At 44.6% G+C, this 18,041-nt stretch overlaps 1 protein-coding gene across 2 annotated transcripts; it reads left to right on the top strand.

Moving 5' to 3' along the window:
* The first annotated feature begins 586 nt into the window (after positions 1-586).
* On the top strand, positions 587-18,041 carry zc3h4 (zinc finger CCCH-type containing 4). Of its 2 annotated transcripts, none has more exons than XM_068712893.1 (14): positions 587-863; positions 5,455-5,824; positions 5,926-6,036; positions 6,491-6,749; positions 6,918-7,108; positions 7,983-8,079; positions 8,227-8,363; positions 8,673-8,780; positions 9,592-9,703; positions 10,002-10,111; positions 10,300-10,769; positions 11,509-11,813; positions 12,759-13,001; positions 13,967-18,041. In XM_068712893.1, the coding sequence occupies exons 1-14, from the start codon at positions 784-786 to the stop codon at positions 15,658-15,660; spliced, it is 4,287 nt and encodes a 1,428-aa protein (XP_068568994.1). In that variant the 5' UTR covers positions 587-783; the 3' UTR covers positions 15,661-18,041. The 2 variants fall into 2 exon arrangements, with proteins under 2 accessions (XP_068568994.1, XP_068568986.1); XM_068712885.1 differs by lacking the exon at positions 587-863 and adding an exon at positions 923-2,184.

The following is an 18,041-nucleotide window of genomic DNA, read 5'->3' on the forward strand; positions in this document are numbered from 1 at the left end:
TGTTTGAATACTGCACCTCTAAAGCATCACTTGAAACATTATCTGAGGAAAGTACTTAATTATTACAAAATGTTGTGACAACCAAGTTTCAAGTTATTTATTGTCAAATGCACTACAATTACATAGAAGCAGTCTTTGGCAATTTAATTCCTGGAATGCTCAAAAAAAATGTATAATAAGAAAAAAACATGTATGTAAAAAGAGAATATAAGACATGAAGTAGTGCAGAAGTTAAAATATAAAGATGACATATAACGTGTAAAATGTAAAATAAAATTGTATTTGTGGTAAACAGGTAATTGTAAATGTATCAAAAGAGAAAATGAACTGTAATGTTTACTGTTACTTTAATTAAATATGAATTTTAATTTAATATTTAAACATTCTATAATCACTATTTGCTCTGCAAATGCACCTGCGAGTCAAGCTTGGAGGCTTACTTTACCCTCGGTAATCCCCATTCGGCTATTTCCGTGAGGAGCGTACAATAACGTTATTCGTCATGACGTCATCCTCGGAGAAAGCCCGCCCCTTTCTCTTAAGAGAAGACAGACGGCCATTTTAAGTTTATCAGTCGTCATTTCACATCGCTACTGTAGGACGGAGAACGTCAGGACTCAATTTCATCATATTTCTCTTACAACTGTAGTGGAGAATTGCCTACTATGAACTGAAACTCTTCCTTAAAACCAAAAACAAGTAGATCCTAGTGAAGTGACGCATAAGCCAGTAGATTCCAGTGTCGAGTTGTAATTTTTTTGCACCTCAATGTAGCTAGAGGAAATGGCTGTGGAAAGCATGACTGTCCATCCAAACTCCCCAACTACCAACCACGAACACAACAGTCTCCTGACTGACGAAAGGTCGAGTAATTCTACAATCATATTTATATGAAATTATTTATTTGTCCTGTGCTTTTACACAAAAAGCCCGGGGTTTCTTTTTCCTTTTTCTGTCAGAGGGATTAAACTCGCCTTTTCTGGAAAACGAGTACAGAGGTAAAGAACGCCATGTTGACACGACACCGCCAACTGGGAGGCCAGCCCTCACCCGGGATAACGTTATTCCCTGTATTTTATTACTCAATCAACGGTCAATCGACTCCAGACAACGTGTATGAAGAAAGAAAGCCGAGGTTGAAAGAGCTGATTAATAATAACTTCACCGCCATTCTATCCAACTCAACGATTCCAAAGCATCGCTTAATTACTTTCCCATTGTTATACAGTGAACTAATTTGCTTTAATCCAATTAATTGTGTGTGTATGTGTGTGTGTGCGGTCACAGTAACTGTTATCCCACAGATCCCCAAAAAATCCGAGCGATAGTCTTTGGCTAACGAAGGGCCTATTTCAAGCTAACTTAGCAACATTAGCTTGTTGGCTAACGTTACAAACGTTGGCACAAGAGAGACAGGCTAAGCTAACAGCTAATGTGTTTACTTAACAGTAATTCCTGATTTACTTTTCAAATCGCTCCATCGAATTAAACGTTGCGTTAACTAATACCTTGAGATCAACTTTGTATATGTTAATCGATCAGTATGGGCTATTCATTCTCTTAAAATCCGTCCAGACCTCTTCGTTCAGTTGGTGTAAAGCTAACTGTTAGCTAACGCGAAGCTACTTCTCTCAAGTAGCTCTACGCACTTAGAAATAGCTCTCGAATTGTCGTCTTCCTAGATGAATAACGCTCATAGGAAACATTTCTTCAGTCCCGGTTGACCTTTAATAATTGGGATTCGTACCCTCTCAAGTCTCAAACGCTAAATATCTTCAAAATATTTATTTTGGAAGGGTACGCTATTGACTAATCCGTTTTGTAGCCTGTTGGCTTGCTTTAGCTAGCTTTTTCTCAACGCGTTTGTGCTGCCTGCTGTCATGGATGTTTGTCTAACATCACTTTTATTCACAGCCGTGCCCACACCGAGTCGTCCCAAACATCCACCAATGTCCCCCCAAAAATGTGTAAAACGTCTGCAAAGCATCCCAGAAGTGTTTCAAGTCAAACACAAAGTTCCCTTTTTTTTGTTTCCCCAGTCCCCAGTTGGCAAATGTGCTGCATGTTAACTCAGTTGACCCCACAAAGTCCCACAAACCCCACTAGTGTCCCTAAAATGTTCGGGAGCAAAAAAAAACCCAAAAAAACGTTTTTGAGTGCAATATGTGAAGAAACCCAGTCACAGTAAGTATTCCCCATTTTAATCATGGCCCTTTGCTTCTAGTATTAATGATGGACTCATCCACTGAGCTAATAATGTACCATAATGCATGGTAAATCCTGTGATTCAACCATCCCTCATAGACTAGAGTGATCTTGTGCTTTGTTGAACTTTTAGAACTTCATGGTTGTCTGCTAGTTGGGCATGGTCAGAGATGATCAGTTTGGTATAGTGTCGATGGACATAAATGGAAACTTGTTATTTGTTAATATGGATGAAATACCTGGATCGTCAGCAGTACAGGGATACTTGTGTAGGGTCTAATCAATAACAGTTTTTGCTCTCACAGGTCTATTTAGTTTGTCGGTGGTTTGGCTGAGCATAGTGAAGTCGAGATGGAGTTTGTTTGCATTGCAAGTTTTTTTTTTTCTCCTGAAACTGCCACATTGTTGGCAGCAGGTGATGTTTGCACAGCATCTCGACAGGCCAGATAGGCCCCCAGTGTCTGCCTGTAGTGGATCCCAGCCACTCCCTATTCATTAAGAATTGCTTCCATAGTACAGTGAAATGCCTGCGCTATGACAGAGAGGCCTCAACTGTGACCGCTCCGTGTGACTGACTCCTCGACAGGTTTTAGATTAACGGGCAGCTTCACGGCAGACACTGATTTAGTGCGGTCGAGGAGAGACGTGGCGGTGTGAGGTGATGTTCCTAAGTTTGCGGCATTTGGATTCAAAGCTGGTAGCTGGTGCAGGACAAGGAACCTGTTAGAGTTTAACAAAGTTAAGCGACAAAGGGCCAATGTTAAAGTATTTTGAGTAAACATGCACATATTGAGCCAATAATGACTGAAAACACCACACAATGTGTGTATATTTATATTTTAGGAGCTACTTTGCATACAGTGACGGTAAAGATGCTAAAAGTAGCCGAGGATTCTATTTTTGAATGACCCCCAAATATGAAGATATATGTTTGTTTTATATTGTGTTCTGTAACACACAGCAGATAACAGGAGTTAAATTATCTGGATAACTTTGCTGCGAAAATCCCGCAACTCCCTCAAGGTCTTTTTCGTGGCTTCAGACTCATAAAACAAAAGATTTTGGCAAGTTAATAAACTCCGGTAGGACTTCAATAGAATGTTGAAGTCCTACCGGAGTTTAAAAAAGTCTGTATTCTTTCAGAAAATACAAAGTCGTTTATTTCGAATTTGCTTTGTTCCAAGGATGAAATAAACTGAGTAGCGTTCACCGGTAGCTGGAAACAAGTTTGCATACGGCTCCGCAGATGAGCATTTTGTTTGACAGAGAGCTGAAGCACATGTTATTAAGGCTGATTATTGCCCTATCTCCCCAGAGGAAGCTGGCATGCTGAGGATGTGGTGTGGTGTGGTGTAGTGTGTACACACACAGTGCAGCTGACATTTTGACTCAAAGCCACCACCTGCTTTGTGTCCTCCGTTCACCGTGTGCTCGTTGATGGATTTTCGTTTTCAGGATATTGTAATGCGGTGGATCCTGTTCACATCGCTCCGGCCTCAGGCCTCCCTCCCAGCCTGCTGCAGACAGCACTCTGGGTGTGGGCCTATGTGGGAGAGCCAGGACCTGACTGCTCCGATAGTGTTAAACACATTGTCATTAATATGTGATCCCTGTCCTTGCCTGTTCCATAAATAATATCACACCCGTGCCACCGGAAAAAAGCAGAAATAACACTGACCAATTCAAGAATATGGTCAATAGGTGGTTGTGATCTGGTGCTTGGATACAAATGGTGGCTGGTAGGGAAAGAAACAGTACATGCAAATCATTTGTATTAGTTTAATGTAAAAAAACATTAGTGCTTTTGGAATTTGGATTTAATGGCAGCTTTAGCTTGTTAACCCCCACACACACACACACACACACACACACACACACACACACACACACACACACACACACACACACCCTCAATGGTCCTCAACTCATGGTCCTGCCCTGGCAGTTGACCACAGTAACAGCGCATTAGTCATTTCCTGTCCGGCCCACTAGTACTGCAGTAGAACTGGGACCCCTCAGCCTCGGACATTTTGGTGGATTTGACCTAATGTGTGTGTGTGTGGTGGTGCTTCAGAACCGTATGCCAGAAGGATCATGTGTTCACACTCTATAAAATGGATATTACACGTGACCTGACATGATGGTGTGTGCAGCGAGACAATTAAAATGATGTGGTTAAGTCCAATTAGAATGGTGATTTTTATTTTATTTTTTATTTTTTGTTTTGCCAATAGCTGTTTTCTACATTTTGAATGCATGTGTAGCAGTGCCACGTGTGCATTATTTAGTGTATTTAATCTCAACCGTATGTTGTCTTATTATCCTGTGGCAGCTGGTTTAGTTGGTGACATTAACAATCGGGTGTGTCTGCCAAACTGAAGGTATTAATTATAATCACACTGCATGTTCCTTATGGGGATGTTTTTGTACTAGTAAGATACCGTACACTCAGTGTATGCAGTGTTCAGCTGGCGTGTGTCTTGAGCGGTCAGTTTTAGGAGAGTCCTATGTTCACTGCAGGCATTTAGTTAGGAGCATATTTCTGAGTGGATTCATATGTGAAGTAATGACTTCATCAGTAGTATAAACAGGCAAACATCTGTGAGAAATAGAGGTGATATGTGTAAGTATATATATATTGTATCATAGTCACAGGCACTTAAAAAGACACAGACTTGCATTTTTAAACTAAAAGAAAAGAAAAGCGATGTGCATCACCAATCGTAGCACACTATTTTTAAAAGCAGATACCTGTTAGTGCTGTTTAGAATAAGACGTTTTCAGGGCAATAGGTGCTGCAAGGGTAACATTTAAAACGTTCTAATTGGACCCAAGGCCACAAATGTAACAGTTAAAAAGCTATTTTTCTAATTACTGATGTGTTTCACCCCAAATTAGGCCTCAGGCTCTCAGTCAGCTGTGAGATGCTAAGCGGGTTCTCGATTCCTCTGAAATAAATGACTTTAGTTAACTCTCGTTTGACTCATAAAAATAGAAATGTTGCAACTTTAGCATGGGGGCTGGGTACACTATGAATCCTTAAAGTACTTAATGTCATCCGCACTAAGCCTCTGTACTCCTTTTTCATCTGTGACCACTGAAAACAATTAAATATACATTTTTATGTTGCTGTTTTTTTAAACAAAACCCAAAACTTTACCCAAAACTTATAAGAAGCTGGGCAGAGTGAGCCACAGCCCACGAGAATATGACATGTGTAACTCCCCCTCTGTGTGTTTACATATACAGGGCAGAGGATGGAGAGCTGGAGGAGGGCGAGCTGGAAGATGATGGGGGAGAAGTGGAGGAAGAGGACAATGGTGGAGGTACAGCAGCAGCAGCAGCAGGAGCAGTAGTAGCAGCAGCAGCAGCAGCAGCAGCAGCAGGAGGAGGAGGAGGAGGAGGAGGAGCAGGAGGAGGAGGAGGAGGAGATGGCGGTGATGAAGCAGGCGGAGGAGGCGAAGCCGGAGGGGAAGGAGCCCAGCGAAGCAAGGAGCGCCACGCCAGCAGCAATTCGGATGAAGAGAGATCCCACCGTCGCAAGAGAAAGAGGAAGAAAGAGAGGGAGCGAGAGCGGGAGAAGAGGAGGTCCAAGAAGAAACGCAAATCCAAACACAAAGTACGATTGTCGACGAGTAGAGAACTGAGATAGACCCGCCTTTTTATTTCAACTTTATTCTCTGATTATCTCTATATTCTTTCTCCCCTTGTCTCTCTCAGCGTCATGCGTCCTCTGATGACGACCACTCCGACTTCAGCGACGACTCTGACTACAGTCCCAGTGAGAAGAGGAAGTACAGAGAGTACAGTCCACAGTACCCCCCCCCGCCTGTAAGTCAAAATAACTACATTACATTACATTACATTACAGTCATTTAGCAGACGCTTTTATCCAAAGCGACTTACAATAAGTGCATCAACATTGGTAATCAAAAGAACTACTAGTCACCAGAAGTCATAAGTACATTTCCTTTTCCAAACAAGCATCTAAGAGCATGAAGCAGAGCATAACTCAGAGCCAAAGTGCAGTGCAGAAACAAGAAAAACAGTTAGTGCTATAAGTAATACGAATACAATAAGTGCAACAAGCTAGTATGAAAACAATAAGTGCTAAGTGGAAGGCTCAGGGTAGCACTTCCTAAAGAGGTGGGTTTTCAGCCTGCGCCGAAACTATTGATTGCTGAATGTATCTCAATCCTATGCTTTTTTTAAAGTAACTTTCAGTATTCCTGAATAATGTCAATATTCCATAAAGTAAAATCTGCTAACGTTAACTTGTCTCCAGTCCCATGGGGGCTACGGCGGCTCAAAGAAGGGCACCTACATGAAGATGGACAAGCAGAGCTACGGAGGCTATGAAGACTTCGAAGAGGACAACTTCGAGGGGGAGGAAGAGGAGGACATCGGGGACGAGGACTACGACGACTTCACCAAGGAGCTCAACCAGTACCGCAAGGCCAAGGAGGGAGGAGGCGGCCGTGGACGAGGTGGGTCCTCGGCGGTCGGGTCAAAGCTGTTGGAGTTGAAAAATAGACTTCTGCACGGTAAATATTTGCCCAGTTGAAATTTAATCCAATTTTCAGTGAGTGTGTGAGGCCAGATGTGGTGGAGAGGCCCTGAACTACATTTATTCTTATCAATTCAAATTCCACAGATAAGTCACTGACTCGTTTAATTTCTCCCTTTGTCTCCATGTCTCTATGTCTCTGCAGGGGGCAAAGGTCGCATGAAGAACCAGAGAGGCCGTGGAGGAATGAGGGGAGGGAGGAGGGGAAGAGGAGGAGGCAGAGGAAGAGGAGGCCGAGGAGGGGGAGGGGGAGGAGGAGGAGGAGGAGGAGGAGGAGGAGGAGGAAAGATGGGGGGAGACAACGACGATGGAGACGGCTACGGGGAGGAGATGGAGGTGAGTTTTGTGTATTTGCACAGTTGGTTAAACATAATTCACATGGATGCATTCCAGTAAACAAAAAAACACTTGGAGACAACAGTTTCCTTCATTTTTAAAGTAGTTCATTCTGTGTTAGACAAACATGGAGCGGTCTGTACTGAATGTGGATCATCTCCGTTTACTGTCCAGCATTTTACCACTCATGCCTGGTGGTGGTTTTAGGAAGAGTGATAGGAAAATACTTATACATGAAAACAAATTTGAAGGCCTTGTCCCCACTCTGTACTATTGCTGTGTTCTCTTTTCCCAAACCAAACTTAGAGTACAAATTATTATGTTTCCCAGCTAAACTCTTTGCTCAGAGTGTCTCAGAACCTTTAGTCTTGCTTAACAGACATTTAACCATCAACACGTAATATGTAATTCAGTGAAAGAAAACTGCATTACTTTTATATTTATAGCCTTCAAGGGGCAGTTTGGTTTCAAAGTGGGCTTGTATGAGGAACTTATCCATCAGTCCATGTCCGTGTGTTACTACAGTAGATGGTCCCCAATTTGAAGTAACAGACGGGAGTTCCAGCAAAGGACAAAGTAATGTACTGCATATTTTAGACACTCATTTGAAGTCTATGCTATATTTAAAATATTCTCACTGGTTAGTTTGGATTTACTGGTAGACCAGCAACTCCCCTGTTCTGCGAGGTATAGTTACTGTTTTTGTCAACGGAGTCCTGTGACTTTGAAGAGAGTATAGATAACGGATTCAGTTCCCCATAACAACTAACAGTCTGATGGCAGGTAATAATAATAATAATAATCTCATACAACCCACTTCAAAAACTATCCCTTTAAATATGTGACACTTGAGACGTGAAATCTGTTCTTACAGTTTGGAGATGATGACTATGACAACATGGGTGACGACGACTACGATGACTACTCAAAAGAACTCAATCAGTACAAGAAGTCCAAAGACAGAGGCAGAGGTGAGTTTGGATCTTCAGTAGTTGTTCATGTTTGTGTGTGTTTTTCATCTTTACTGTTCCTGAAGAAAAGGTTCATTCAGTTTAGTTCCCTTTAGAGCAAGCACAGGCTTACAGTCCCTCTCACGCTGCCTTCGATCTCTTCACCAGGGCTTAAAGGTGGCCGTGGCCGAGGGAGAGGTAAAGGAGGACGCGGTATGATGAGAGGAGGAAGGGGTCGAAACCGCGGGAGAGGAAGAGGCGACATGGGCAACGACGACGACAACAACGGGGACATGGACAACGGGGTGAGGCTTTTGTACTGATGTCAGATCAGCCCAAAGTGTCCTGATACAAGGCTGATAATGGGGTTAATAAGTGGATTAGTGGTGGGTTCACTCCAGTCTGGAGCCCCGCTGCCCCCAGGACTAATTCCTCTATAGTGACCTGAGGAGTAAAATGACATTTTCTCTCTCTCTGTCTCTGTGTGTGTGTGTGTGTGTGTGTGTGTGTGTGTGTGTGTGTGTGTGTGTGTGTGTGTGTGTGTGTGTGTGTGTGTGTGTGTGTGTGTGTGTGTGTGTGTGTGTGTGTGTGTGTGTGTGTGTGTGTGTGTGTAGGATGGAGGCGATGGACCAGGACCGGGGAGGAGGAACATGAACGAGAAGCACCAGGATAAGAAAGGAAAGGCCATCTGCAAGTACTACATCGAGGGACGATGCACCTGGGTAAGATCACTTTTTTTCCTTTTTTTTTTTTTTTTTTATTGCTACAAGTTTGCTGGCTGCGTTCCAATGTATTTTTTTCATTCAAGTTATGTATTTCATGCTCTTAATACACTTGTTATTTTAAAAAGCCCATGATCAATAGAAATTCACAGCAAATTCAGAAAATATGTATTTTTATCAAAAGGTCATGATTTTTATACCCAATCACATTTGTTTCTGGCGTTCCTCAAGGTCTTTGTGTCTTAATTTGGTATTTTGAAGGGATTTCTGATCATTTACATTTTTTCTTGAGTGGTAAATGTCATTTAGGACCAAATTTATGTAACAAATGGTATCAACCCAAAAGCTGGAATAATTTAAGATAAATAATATGGCAATGAAATGGCCATAATTTACTTCCACCATAGTTTGCTTAGCCCTTTTACACTTTCACAATTTATTTTAATTAATATTTATTTTGATTTATGACTAGAACAACTTCACACATTAATTTGAGCTCAAATTAATCTGGGCTTTCAGATGATGTACACCACTTCTGTGTAGCGTACACTGTTGACCTGCTCTCTGCCACTAAAGATCTCCTGACTAAAACATGTCTGTGTGGGTCTCTTAATATTAAAACAGCTACATGTGTTTAACATATGGATAAACTCAGATGATTCTCAAAGGAAACTTGGCACCTGTGAGCTGTAGAAAGATCAAAAGATGATGATTAAGCTTAGGGTGATTAAAAACCATGCAGGTACCATTTATTAACACGCAACAAATCCTCAGATTTCATTCTGGCCTTTTCTTTTTTTTCAACCACCAGGGGGACCACTGCAACTTCAGCCACGACATTGAGCTGCCCAAGAAGAAGGAGCTGTGCAAGTTCTACATCACTGGATTTTGTGCCCGAGCAGACCACTGTCCTTACATGCATGATATCCTTCACATTTGACCACACAGAGAGACTCTTTATTACTACAAGGGAATTATGGCGGTATTAAAGCTGCCAATTTGTTACTGCGGAATTATGTCTTGGCAAGACCCGCCCTGTGTAGCTGGTTAAAAGGAGAGCCGATTGGTTAGGGTTATGCATTGACTTTGAGTAGTTAGGGTCAGGATAGCCCTTTGGCCAGCGCAGAGGCGCCCGGCCAATCCTAGCGCTTGAATGCTTCACAGGGTATCCAGAAGTTTGTGTTTTCTTTTTTGAGTGTTCCTCCTTGACTCCAGTGCCACGTGAATTCCCCTGTAAGCTGTTCCACACCACGGGGAACTGCGTCAACGGCGATGAATGCATGTTTTCCCACGACGCCCTCAACGACGACACGCAGGACCTGCTCAACAAGGTAGGATCCTCTTAACCCTGTTCTCTCCTCTATTTTCTGTGAGCTCAATAGATCTTTGAAATGTCTGAAAAATATGTTTTTGTTAGTATCATATGTACGTCCAGCTCCTTTAAACATCTTTTGTTTTCATGAACACCTTAAGAAAAATATTTCCGATAAACTCACAGGTGGAGATCTTTGTTTTCTAGATGTTGGCAGAGGATGCAGAGGCCGGAGCCGAGGACGAGAAGGAGGTGGAGGAGCTGAAGAAGCAGGGGATCAACCCTCTCCCCAAACCCCCTCCTGGAGTCGGCCTCCTCCCCACCCCTCCTCGGCCAGTCCCCTTAGACGCCAACCTAGGGCCTGGGGATTTTGGCGGGCCTGCAGTGGGTGACTTTGGGGGTCCTCCTGGACCTAACCAGGGACCCATTCCCAACAAAGGTCCCCCAGGCCCTGGTCCTGGCGGACCTTTGCCTAACCCCTGTGTTGGTCCCCCTGTTCATGGGCCTGACGGAAGTCCCTTCCAAGGCGGGCCCCCAAATCCCATCGGCCCTCCCCCCCACATGGGCCCCCCGCCTCCTTGCGGCGGAGGGGGAGGTTCCGCAGGGAAAAAGATCCCCTCACTCTTTGAGATTAAAGTGAAGCCGACGGGACAGCTGGCTCATAAACTGGCCGTCAGGTAAGAAATCCAAAAAGAAACATTAAGAATAAAAGTGAATCTTTTTAGATTTACAATTGTAGAAAATGCAGCTGCTGATCTTATTAAAGAGTGCAGCAGTCAAATTCAAGTCAGTCAAGTTCTCATGTGCAGCTCAATAAAAGAAAACTCCGCAGAGACTCGATCTTTGGAATAACAAGTAGGATTGAAAGAGGTCTCTGAACATGGTTTAGCTGGCTCCTTTGTCAACTATGGCAGCAGTTAAAAGCTCTAGAGCCTACAGGCGGCGAGTGTTTGTTAAGAAGCGACAGCCAGAGTTATGTCCTGAAAGTTCCCCCTTCCTTAAGCACCCCACACTGCACATTTAAAGTCACACATGACCACTATGACTAGTCAACAACAGCTGCCCACAGCACCCCCAGCTGCGTATCTGCTGTAGATGCACTGCCACTGCTTTATTACTGCCCTGTTCTAAAACCACAGAGCAACGGTTAGTCTACAGCGATGCACAGTGTGGACTAGTGGTCTTGATAGTGGATTATTCTGTAAAACCCATGTTCAGATCCATAGCACTACTAAGTGTGAAACAAGAAAAAGGGAAAATAACTTCTGATGTAATGAAAACCACAGAATGGGACCAGGATCAGTAGATAGTGAGATAAAGTGACCAAACGTGATTTACTAACAACAAAAAGTTACTCTTGAACTCTTCCTGATTTCACTCTGTGAATCTTAACTCCTCCTCTCTTTCCTCTATCAGAGGCCAGACTCCCAGCGGCAACCAGGGCCAGACGGCCCCAGCCCAAGGGGCCCCTGGCGCCCCCCCACCCTGCTTCCCTCCTCCCCCGGGGATGATGCCCCCTGACATGCAGAACATGGGCCCCAACCTCGGGCCCCCCAACATGGGCCCCGGCGGACCGCCCATGATGGGAGGATTCGGGTCTGGTGACGGCCCTCCACATGGAGGGGCCATGCCGCCAGGTCCTCCTCCGGGTGGAGGAAACTTCTTTAATAACTTCTTCAATCAGCAGGACGGTATGCAGATGGAGGGAGTGGTGCAAGAAGGTGAGAGTCGATTCCACTCATCAAACTGAATGATTGAAGACTAAGTAGCAAGTTAGCTTTTGCTGCAGTCAGTTGATTGATACATACATTACAGTCATTTTTACATTACATTACAGTCATTTAGCAGACGCTTTTATCTTACAACTTACAATTCAGAATCTATCTACACACCGTAGACGCAGCTACGGGAGCAATTTTGGGGTTAAGTGTCTTGCTCAAGGACACATTGACATGAGACTAGTAGAGCAGGTGATCGATCGAACCGCTGACCCTCTGATTGAAAGGCGGCCCTGCTCTCCACTTAGCCACGGTCACCCCACCATAGTATTTTTTCTACTGGTTGCAAAGTTAAGCCCAAGGGGGAAAAAAAACTCACTAATACCCACAAACATCTGGCTGTTGACGTCATTGGGAAAGGTTACAATCGGCATTCATTCCCGAGACAAAAGACTGCTGTAGTTTTCGGGAAGTTCCAATCAGCAGTGATGGAAATGTGATGCACTAATTTTTGCACCTTTTCTGCCACAATGCTATGAGACGCACATTACAGTGAATTTAAAATAAGATCAACAGGAATTTAATGTTATTTTAATATTGTACAAAAACATAGCATTAATAAACTCTCCTCAAAGCCACCAGAGTCCAGTCAGACTAGTCATTTCACCTCGCTGATTTCATTCGAACTCGACAGAAACACAAACACTCATCAGAACTGTCTTTCCACTGTTCCAACCATCACCAACTCTGGTTTGAGAGTTTGCATGAGAGACTGAATAAGTAATAGAAAAAGACCTTACATATCCTTAGATGGCAAAGGGAAAGGGAAGTATGGCCTGTTTTTAGCAGGTTTTCTGGCGTCTTAAAAACATCCTGCATATATGAGCTCATTTTGGTGGGAATGGGGTATTACTGTTTCTGCACTGACACCCTGCTGTTCCCTCTCAGGTGACAACTACCAGGGTTTTGCTGGTATGGACGAAAGAGGGGGAAATGTTGGAAATCAGTCAGGCGGCCCAGACGGCTCTGCTAATGGAGCGTCAGCCAATCAGGGAGGGATGTCCGTGCCCGACTTCCTGCCTCCAGCGCAGCGTGTCCTGTTCATGAGGATCCAACAGAAGCAGCAGGAAGAAGAGGAGAGAGCTCGCAGGATGGCCGAGGGAGGAGCGGAGAAGAGCAGAGACACTGAAGGTAGAGGATGAGCATCTGCACCTCCTGGTGTGTTAATTAGTCATTCCTTTCCAATAGGGAGTTGTAGTCCTTAAAAATTCCGTATCATAATTATCTCCTAAAACACTGTATAGTGAGCTTCAGGAAAGTTGTACAAAATTAGAAAAATACTGTAGATTCATGTCGACACATTTATTGTCAGTAGTTATAGACCAACTTAATTATTAGATGTTAAAAAACACAATTTAAAATTCATATTGATACGATTGTTATCTTTAGAACCTTAAAAAGGTGCAGCGTGTAGGATTTGGTGGCTTCTAGCAGTGAAGTTGCAGATTGCAACCAGCTGAAACGTCTTCCATGTGCCAAGCGTGGAGGTGAACTACAGTGGCCGCTACTAAAACCCAAATGGCCCTATTTAGACCCAATCTGTAGTTTGTCCGTTCTGGGCTACTGTAGAAACCTGGTAGCAGCCGCTGTGAGGAGAACCTGCTCCGTATGTAGATATAAACGGCTCATTGTAAGGTAACGAACACACGTTTCTTATTTTCAGGTTGTTATACAAGAAGAAAAAAAAATCTTATATTCCAAGTCTGCCAATGGATCCGCTGTCACTTTAAAAAAAACAAATCTATTCAAATATCAATTTCTGTGCATTATGTCCATGACACTGTGTCCTAAAGGACTTTGAAAGCACTGCAATGGACGAGGAACGGCTGACTGGTGAAGTTATTGTTGACTTTTGTTAATTCAGTGTTCTAGTTGATAATGTTCAGACATGGCTGTGAACACAATAAGCAGAAAAATTAATCTTTGCACTGCACAATGTGAAAGTGAGTTTCGTTCTCCCTGCTGATTGGTCGCTTTCCCACCTTCCCAAAAGTCAACAGAAACCTCAAATATGACCTTCAATTATTCAAGTTCATCAAATGTGCTTTTGGTCTAAAGAAGATCTATTTAACACCCAAACGTGCGTCCTTTCTTAGGTGACTCAGGAAACTGGTACTCCAGTGAGGATGAGGATGGCGGCGGTAGCGTGACCTCCATCTTGAAAACGCTCCGTCAGCAGACCCAGGCTCCCCATAAATCCGAGGGCCCCCCGAGCGACCCCCGCCTACAGAAGGCCTCTCCCGCCAGCGCTCCGGCTCGGCCAGCGGACCCCCGCTTGGCTCGGGACCCGCGCCTGGCGCGTGCCACAGACTCGGCCGACTCCATGCCCACTCTGGTCTCCTCCGGACCGCCTGCGGACCCCAGGTTGGCCCGGCTAGCTGCTGCCGTTTCGGCGGGACCCACCTCCCATTCGCCTCCCGCCCTCAAACCAGAGCCGCCTCTGGTCTACAAGCCCCCGCCGCTCACGACCCCGGCAGCCGAGGAGGAGGAGACGGAGCGGGTTCTACGGGACAAGCCGGTGCCGATTCCTCTGGACCCGCTCATGGGCATGGCTCTTAGAGACCCGCGCTCGCAGCTGCAGCAGTTCAGCCACATCAAGAAGGATATCCTTCTCCACATGCCGGCCTTCGGCAAAACCATCACCTGGTCGCCCGAGGATCTCCTCCCTCTACCAATCCCCAAGCAGGACCTCCTTCCACTCCCACCAGGCATCCCTCCCGTCTCCTCCATAGACCCGCGCCTGTCCCGCAATCAGCAGCCGCTCCCGGCGTCGCTCCCTCACCCGCAACCCCCTCCCGTTCAGCCCCCTCCCCCTTCCTTGGACCGCCCTGCTCCCTCTTCCTCCTCCTCCTCTTCCTCCTCCTCTCTCCCAGATTTTGAACTGCTGTCTCGTATCCTGAAGACTGTCAACTCCAGCCCCTCCCAGACTCCCTCCCCTCCTCTCCTACCCACCCCTATCGCCCCCATGTCGCTGCTAGGTCCACCTCCCCCCATGCCTCCCCCGCCTGTAGAAAAGCCTGTTGACCCCCGTGTGTCCCGTAAAGGCCTCACCGACCCCCGTCTGCAGCCGCAGAAGTCAGCACTGAAGCAACCCTCCGACCCTGTGCCTTCTCCCGTCTCCTCTACTACCCCGGCGACCACATCCAGCTCACCCCCCCCCACCATCGCTCCCTACGACCCTAGGTTGCTCTCCTCAGGTGGGGCAGGCCGCGGTGTGGGAGCCGGGGCACCAGGGGGAGCCAGCGTGCTGAGCAGCATCAGTCTGTATGATCCTCGGACTAACAAACCAGGCAGCCCTGGTATCAGCAGCGGTGCCAGCAACTCCCCCAACTCAGCCAGCGCAGAGTCCAAGCCCAGCGACCCCCCACCGAGCAAACCCAAGTCCAAGGAGCCCCTGTTTGTTCGGAAGTCGGCATTGGACCAACCGGAGCCGGAAAAAAGCAGCGAGCAAGGAACCGACCGATATAACAGCTATAACAGGCCGCGGCCCAAGCCCGCGCCCTCGCCCGCGCCCAACTCCACGGGCCAGGGAGGGCCCGCAGCCGCCGCAGCCGCAGGTCAGGGGGCTCCCGGAGCCGCCGGGGATCAGGGTCCCGCAGGCGTCCACAACCTACCGGTGTCCACTCTATTTGGCGCGGTGAAGCAGGCGGCCAAGCCCGGTGGGACGGGCAGCCCCTTCGGAGGCAACAGCCCGGTGCAGCCCGACCAGGCGACCACAGAGCAGGACAAGGCCTCGCTGAAGGACGTTTTCAAAGGCTTTGACCCCACAGCATCGCCCTTCTGCCAGTGACCCCCACACACACACACACACACACACACACACTGATTGTTGTACCGTGATGCCCGTCATACGGCTGGCCGTCGTCTTGTTTTAACATTTTCGGACACTGAACAGATCAGTGAAAAAGGAGAAGGAAAAGCGCACTGAGGCAATTGCCCGTAAGACTGTTAGAAGCTTAAGAAGACAAACTTTTGTGAACAAACTGATACCCCCCCCCCACACACACACACACACACACACACACACACTCTCTTTAGCACAGTGTTGCAGATTCTATAAAAGACTCTTGGGTTATGGGAAGGGTTTAAAGTTAAATCTCTATTTTAAACAAACTTATCGATGTATAAATAAATGTATTCTCCTCTTCTCAACACTTAAATGAAAAAAGTTATTCAGATGGCAGCAAAAACTCATTTATACGTAATGTTTTAGATTCACATTGTATTTTCATTAATCCTCATTTCAGTTCCTACATTTTCTTCTCACCTTTAAACCGGTCAAAGCGCTTGTCTATATTTTCGTCGGTCAAAGTTGACGTGCTCTTGGCAACTGATGAAATGATGTGATACATCTATTTCTTTCCCGTAAAAATTTTGCTTGTGTTGCTATTGTTTTTTTGCGATTAAATGAACGGCACTGAAGCAGATCAGCAAGTTTTGTCAAACATTACCATACATTTTTTTCAGTATGACTTTTTTTTTTATTGTATTTATTTTTTTACTTCTTCACACTGTCGGTTTGAGTCCTCTTGGGGCTATATTCATGTTTTTAACGTCTGTAGCTCCTCCAGCTGTTCATATACCGTTTCATTTCAGATATTTAGCTCTTACCTGAAACAAGTAACTTTGCTGGTACAGGAAGTGACTCTCGGTTCTGCTTCTTTAATCACTACGCCACTATTGTTCCCCCCTTTCAGCCGTCCTGATGCTTTCTTGTGATCTTTTTGTTTTTATCTTTCTTTAAAAATGTTGAGTTTGTAAATGAATGAAGGTAGAAGAGAGATGGAAAAGTTCCCCGCATCCCATTTTTGCTAAATGATGCATAGTCGTTATAGAGGACGGAACCTGCCAGATTAAAAAATATATATAGAAAACTAATAGTAAATTTGATTGATTAAAAAGCAAATTAAAACAGAAATATCTTTTCTTTTTTTTCACATTTGATCAATTAATGCCTACATTTATTTAAATATTGTTTTTGGTATATTTAATGGCATATTCACTTATTTATCGAGCAATATTTTTTATTTTATTTTGTCAGATTTCATCCTCCATAAGCTACAGCATTACAAGGGAACATTAATCAGGTTTTTCTTTGTTCTCTGCAGAAACGGACATTTCATAGCTTCAATCTATTGGTTTTCCACCGTACTAAGAATAACAAAGTCTCCATCTAGCCTTTATCTTTTAGTTACTTTGTTTTTATTAACCGTTTTGTTGAGAATGGAATTAAAGGACAGGTCTGCAGATTTCGGAATAATTTGCTGACTCAGCATCAATTTAGAAGCGTTTGGCTTGAGTGGCTGTCGATAGTGTGACAATCAGAAACGAGACTTTGGACCTAAAAGTCAATTAATGCATGGATCTTGCATTGATCTTTTGCAGGCTGTCAGTCTGAGCTCATGCATGAAGAGAACCACGTCATTGATCTTAGCACGGCCTGTTAAAAATTGATTATTCAACACGGTTTCCCCTCTCAGGCTTGCAGCTACAGATCGCACACTTCATGGTGGAAATGTTCATTATTGGGATGGATCCAAAGTTCGGATGATTGATTAAATATTTGTTTTCCCCCTCCAGATTCTCCCTTCACATAGTTTTATACTCTTTAGCACAAACAGTTGATTTCATTGCCAGTGCTTGTTTAAAAATCTTTCTTAACGCGTCGAGGAGCTTCTACAAGTTCCAGGAGGTGTCGGGGATCGACCGTGTTGTGTATAAATGTTGATCATTTTAATTTATTTTTTTATACTTGGGTAAATATACTCCCTCACCTGACAGTTTTTGAACCGAATCCTTTTATAAGACAGGAATATGTGATCGCCGCTCACCTCAGTGGGACGTAAGGAAGCCCGTAACAGTGTGAAGAGAGGAGACAGACGTGTTTATTTTTACTTTTAGTTTTGTGTTTTGCAAGATATAAACTAACAAAAGATTCACAATTGCTGCTTCCTGGCAGGCCATGAAAAAGCCTCTGAGGGTCAGCTATAGCAGGCGTGAAAGTTCTTGTTGATTTGATTTTTCCTTTGTTTGTTTTTGTGTTTTTTTTTCCTGATATGTAAATTTGACCAGTATCTGTCTTTGGAGGAGTGGAGTTTTCTAACTGTACACTGTAGGTGAGGTTGTTAAAGTATTTAATAAAGTTGACACATGATCAACCAGTTAAAAGTC

This window comes from Cebidichthys violaceus, unplaced genomic scaffold, assembly GCF_023349555.1.
Source record: "Cebidichthys violaceus isolate CVI_PGR_0920_01 unplaced genomic scaffold, fCebVio1.0.p SCAF_1, whole genome shotgun sequence".
Classification (NCBI taxonomy): Eukaryota; Metazoa; Chordata; class Actinopteri; order Perciformes; family Stichaeidae; genus Cebidichthys; species Cebidichthys violaceus.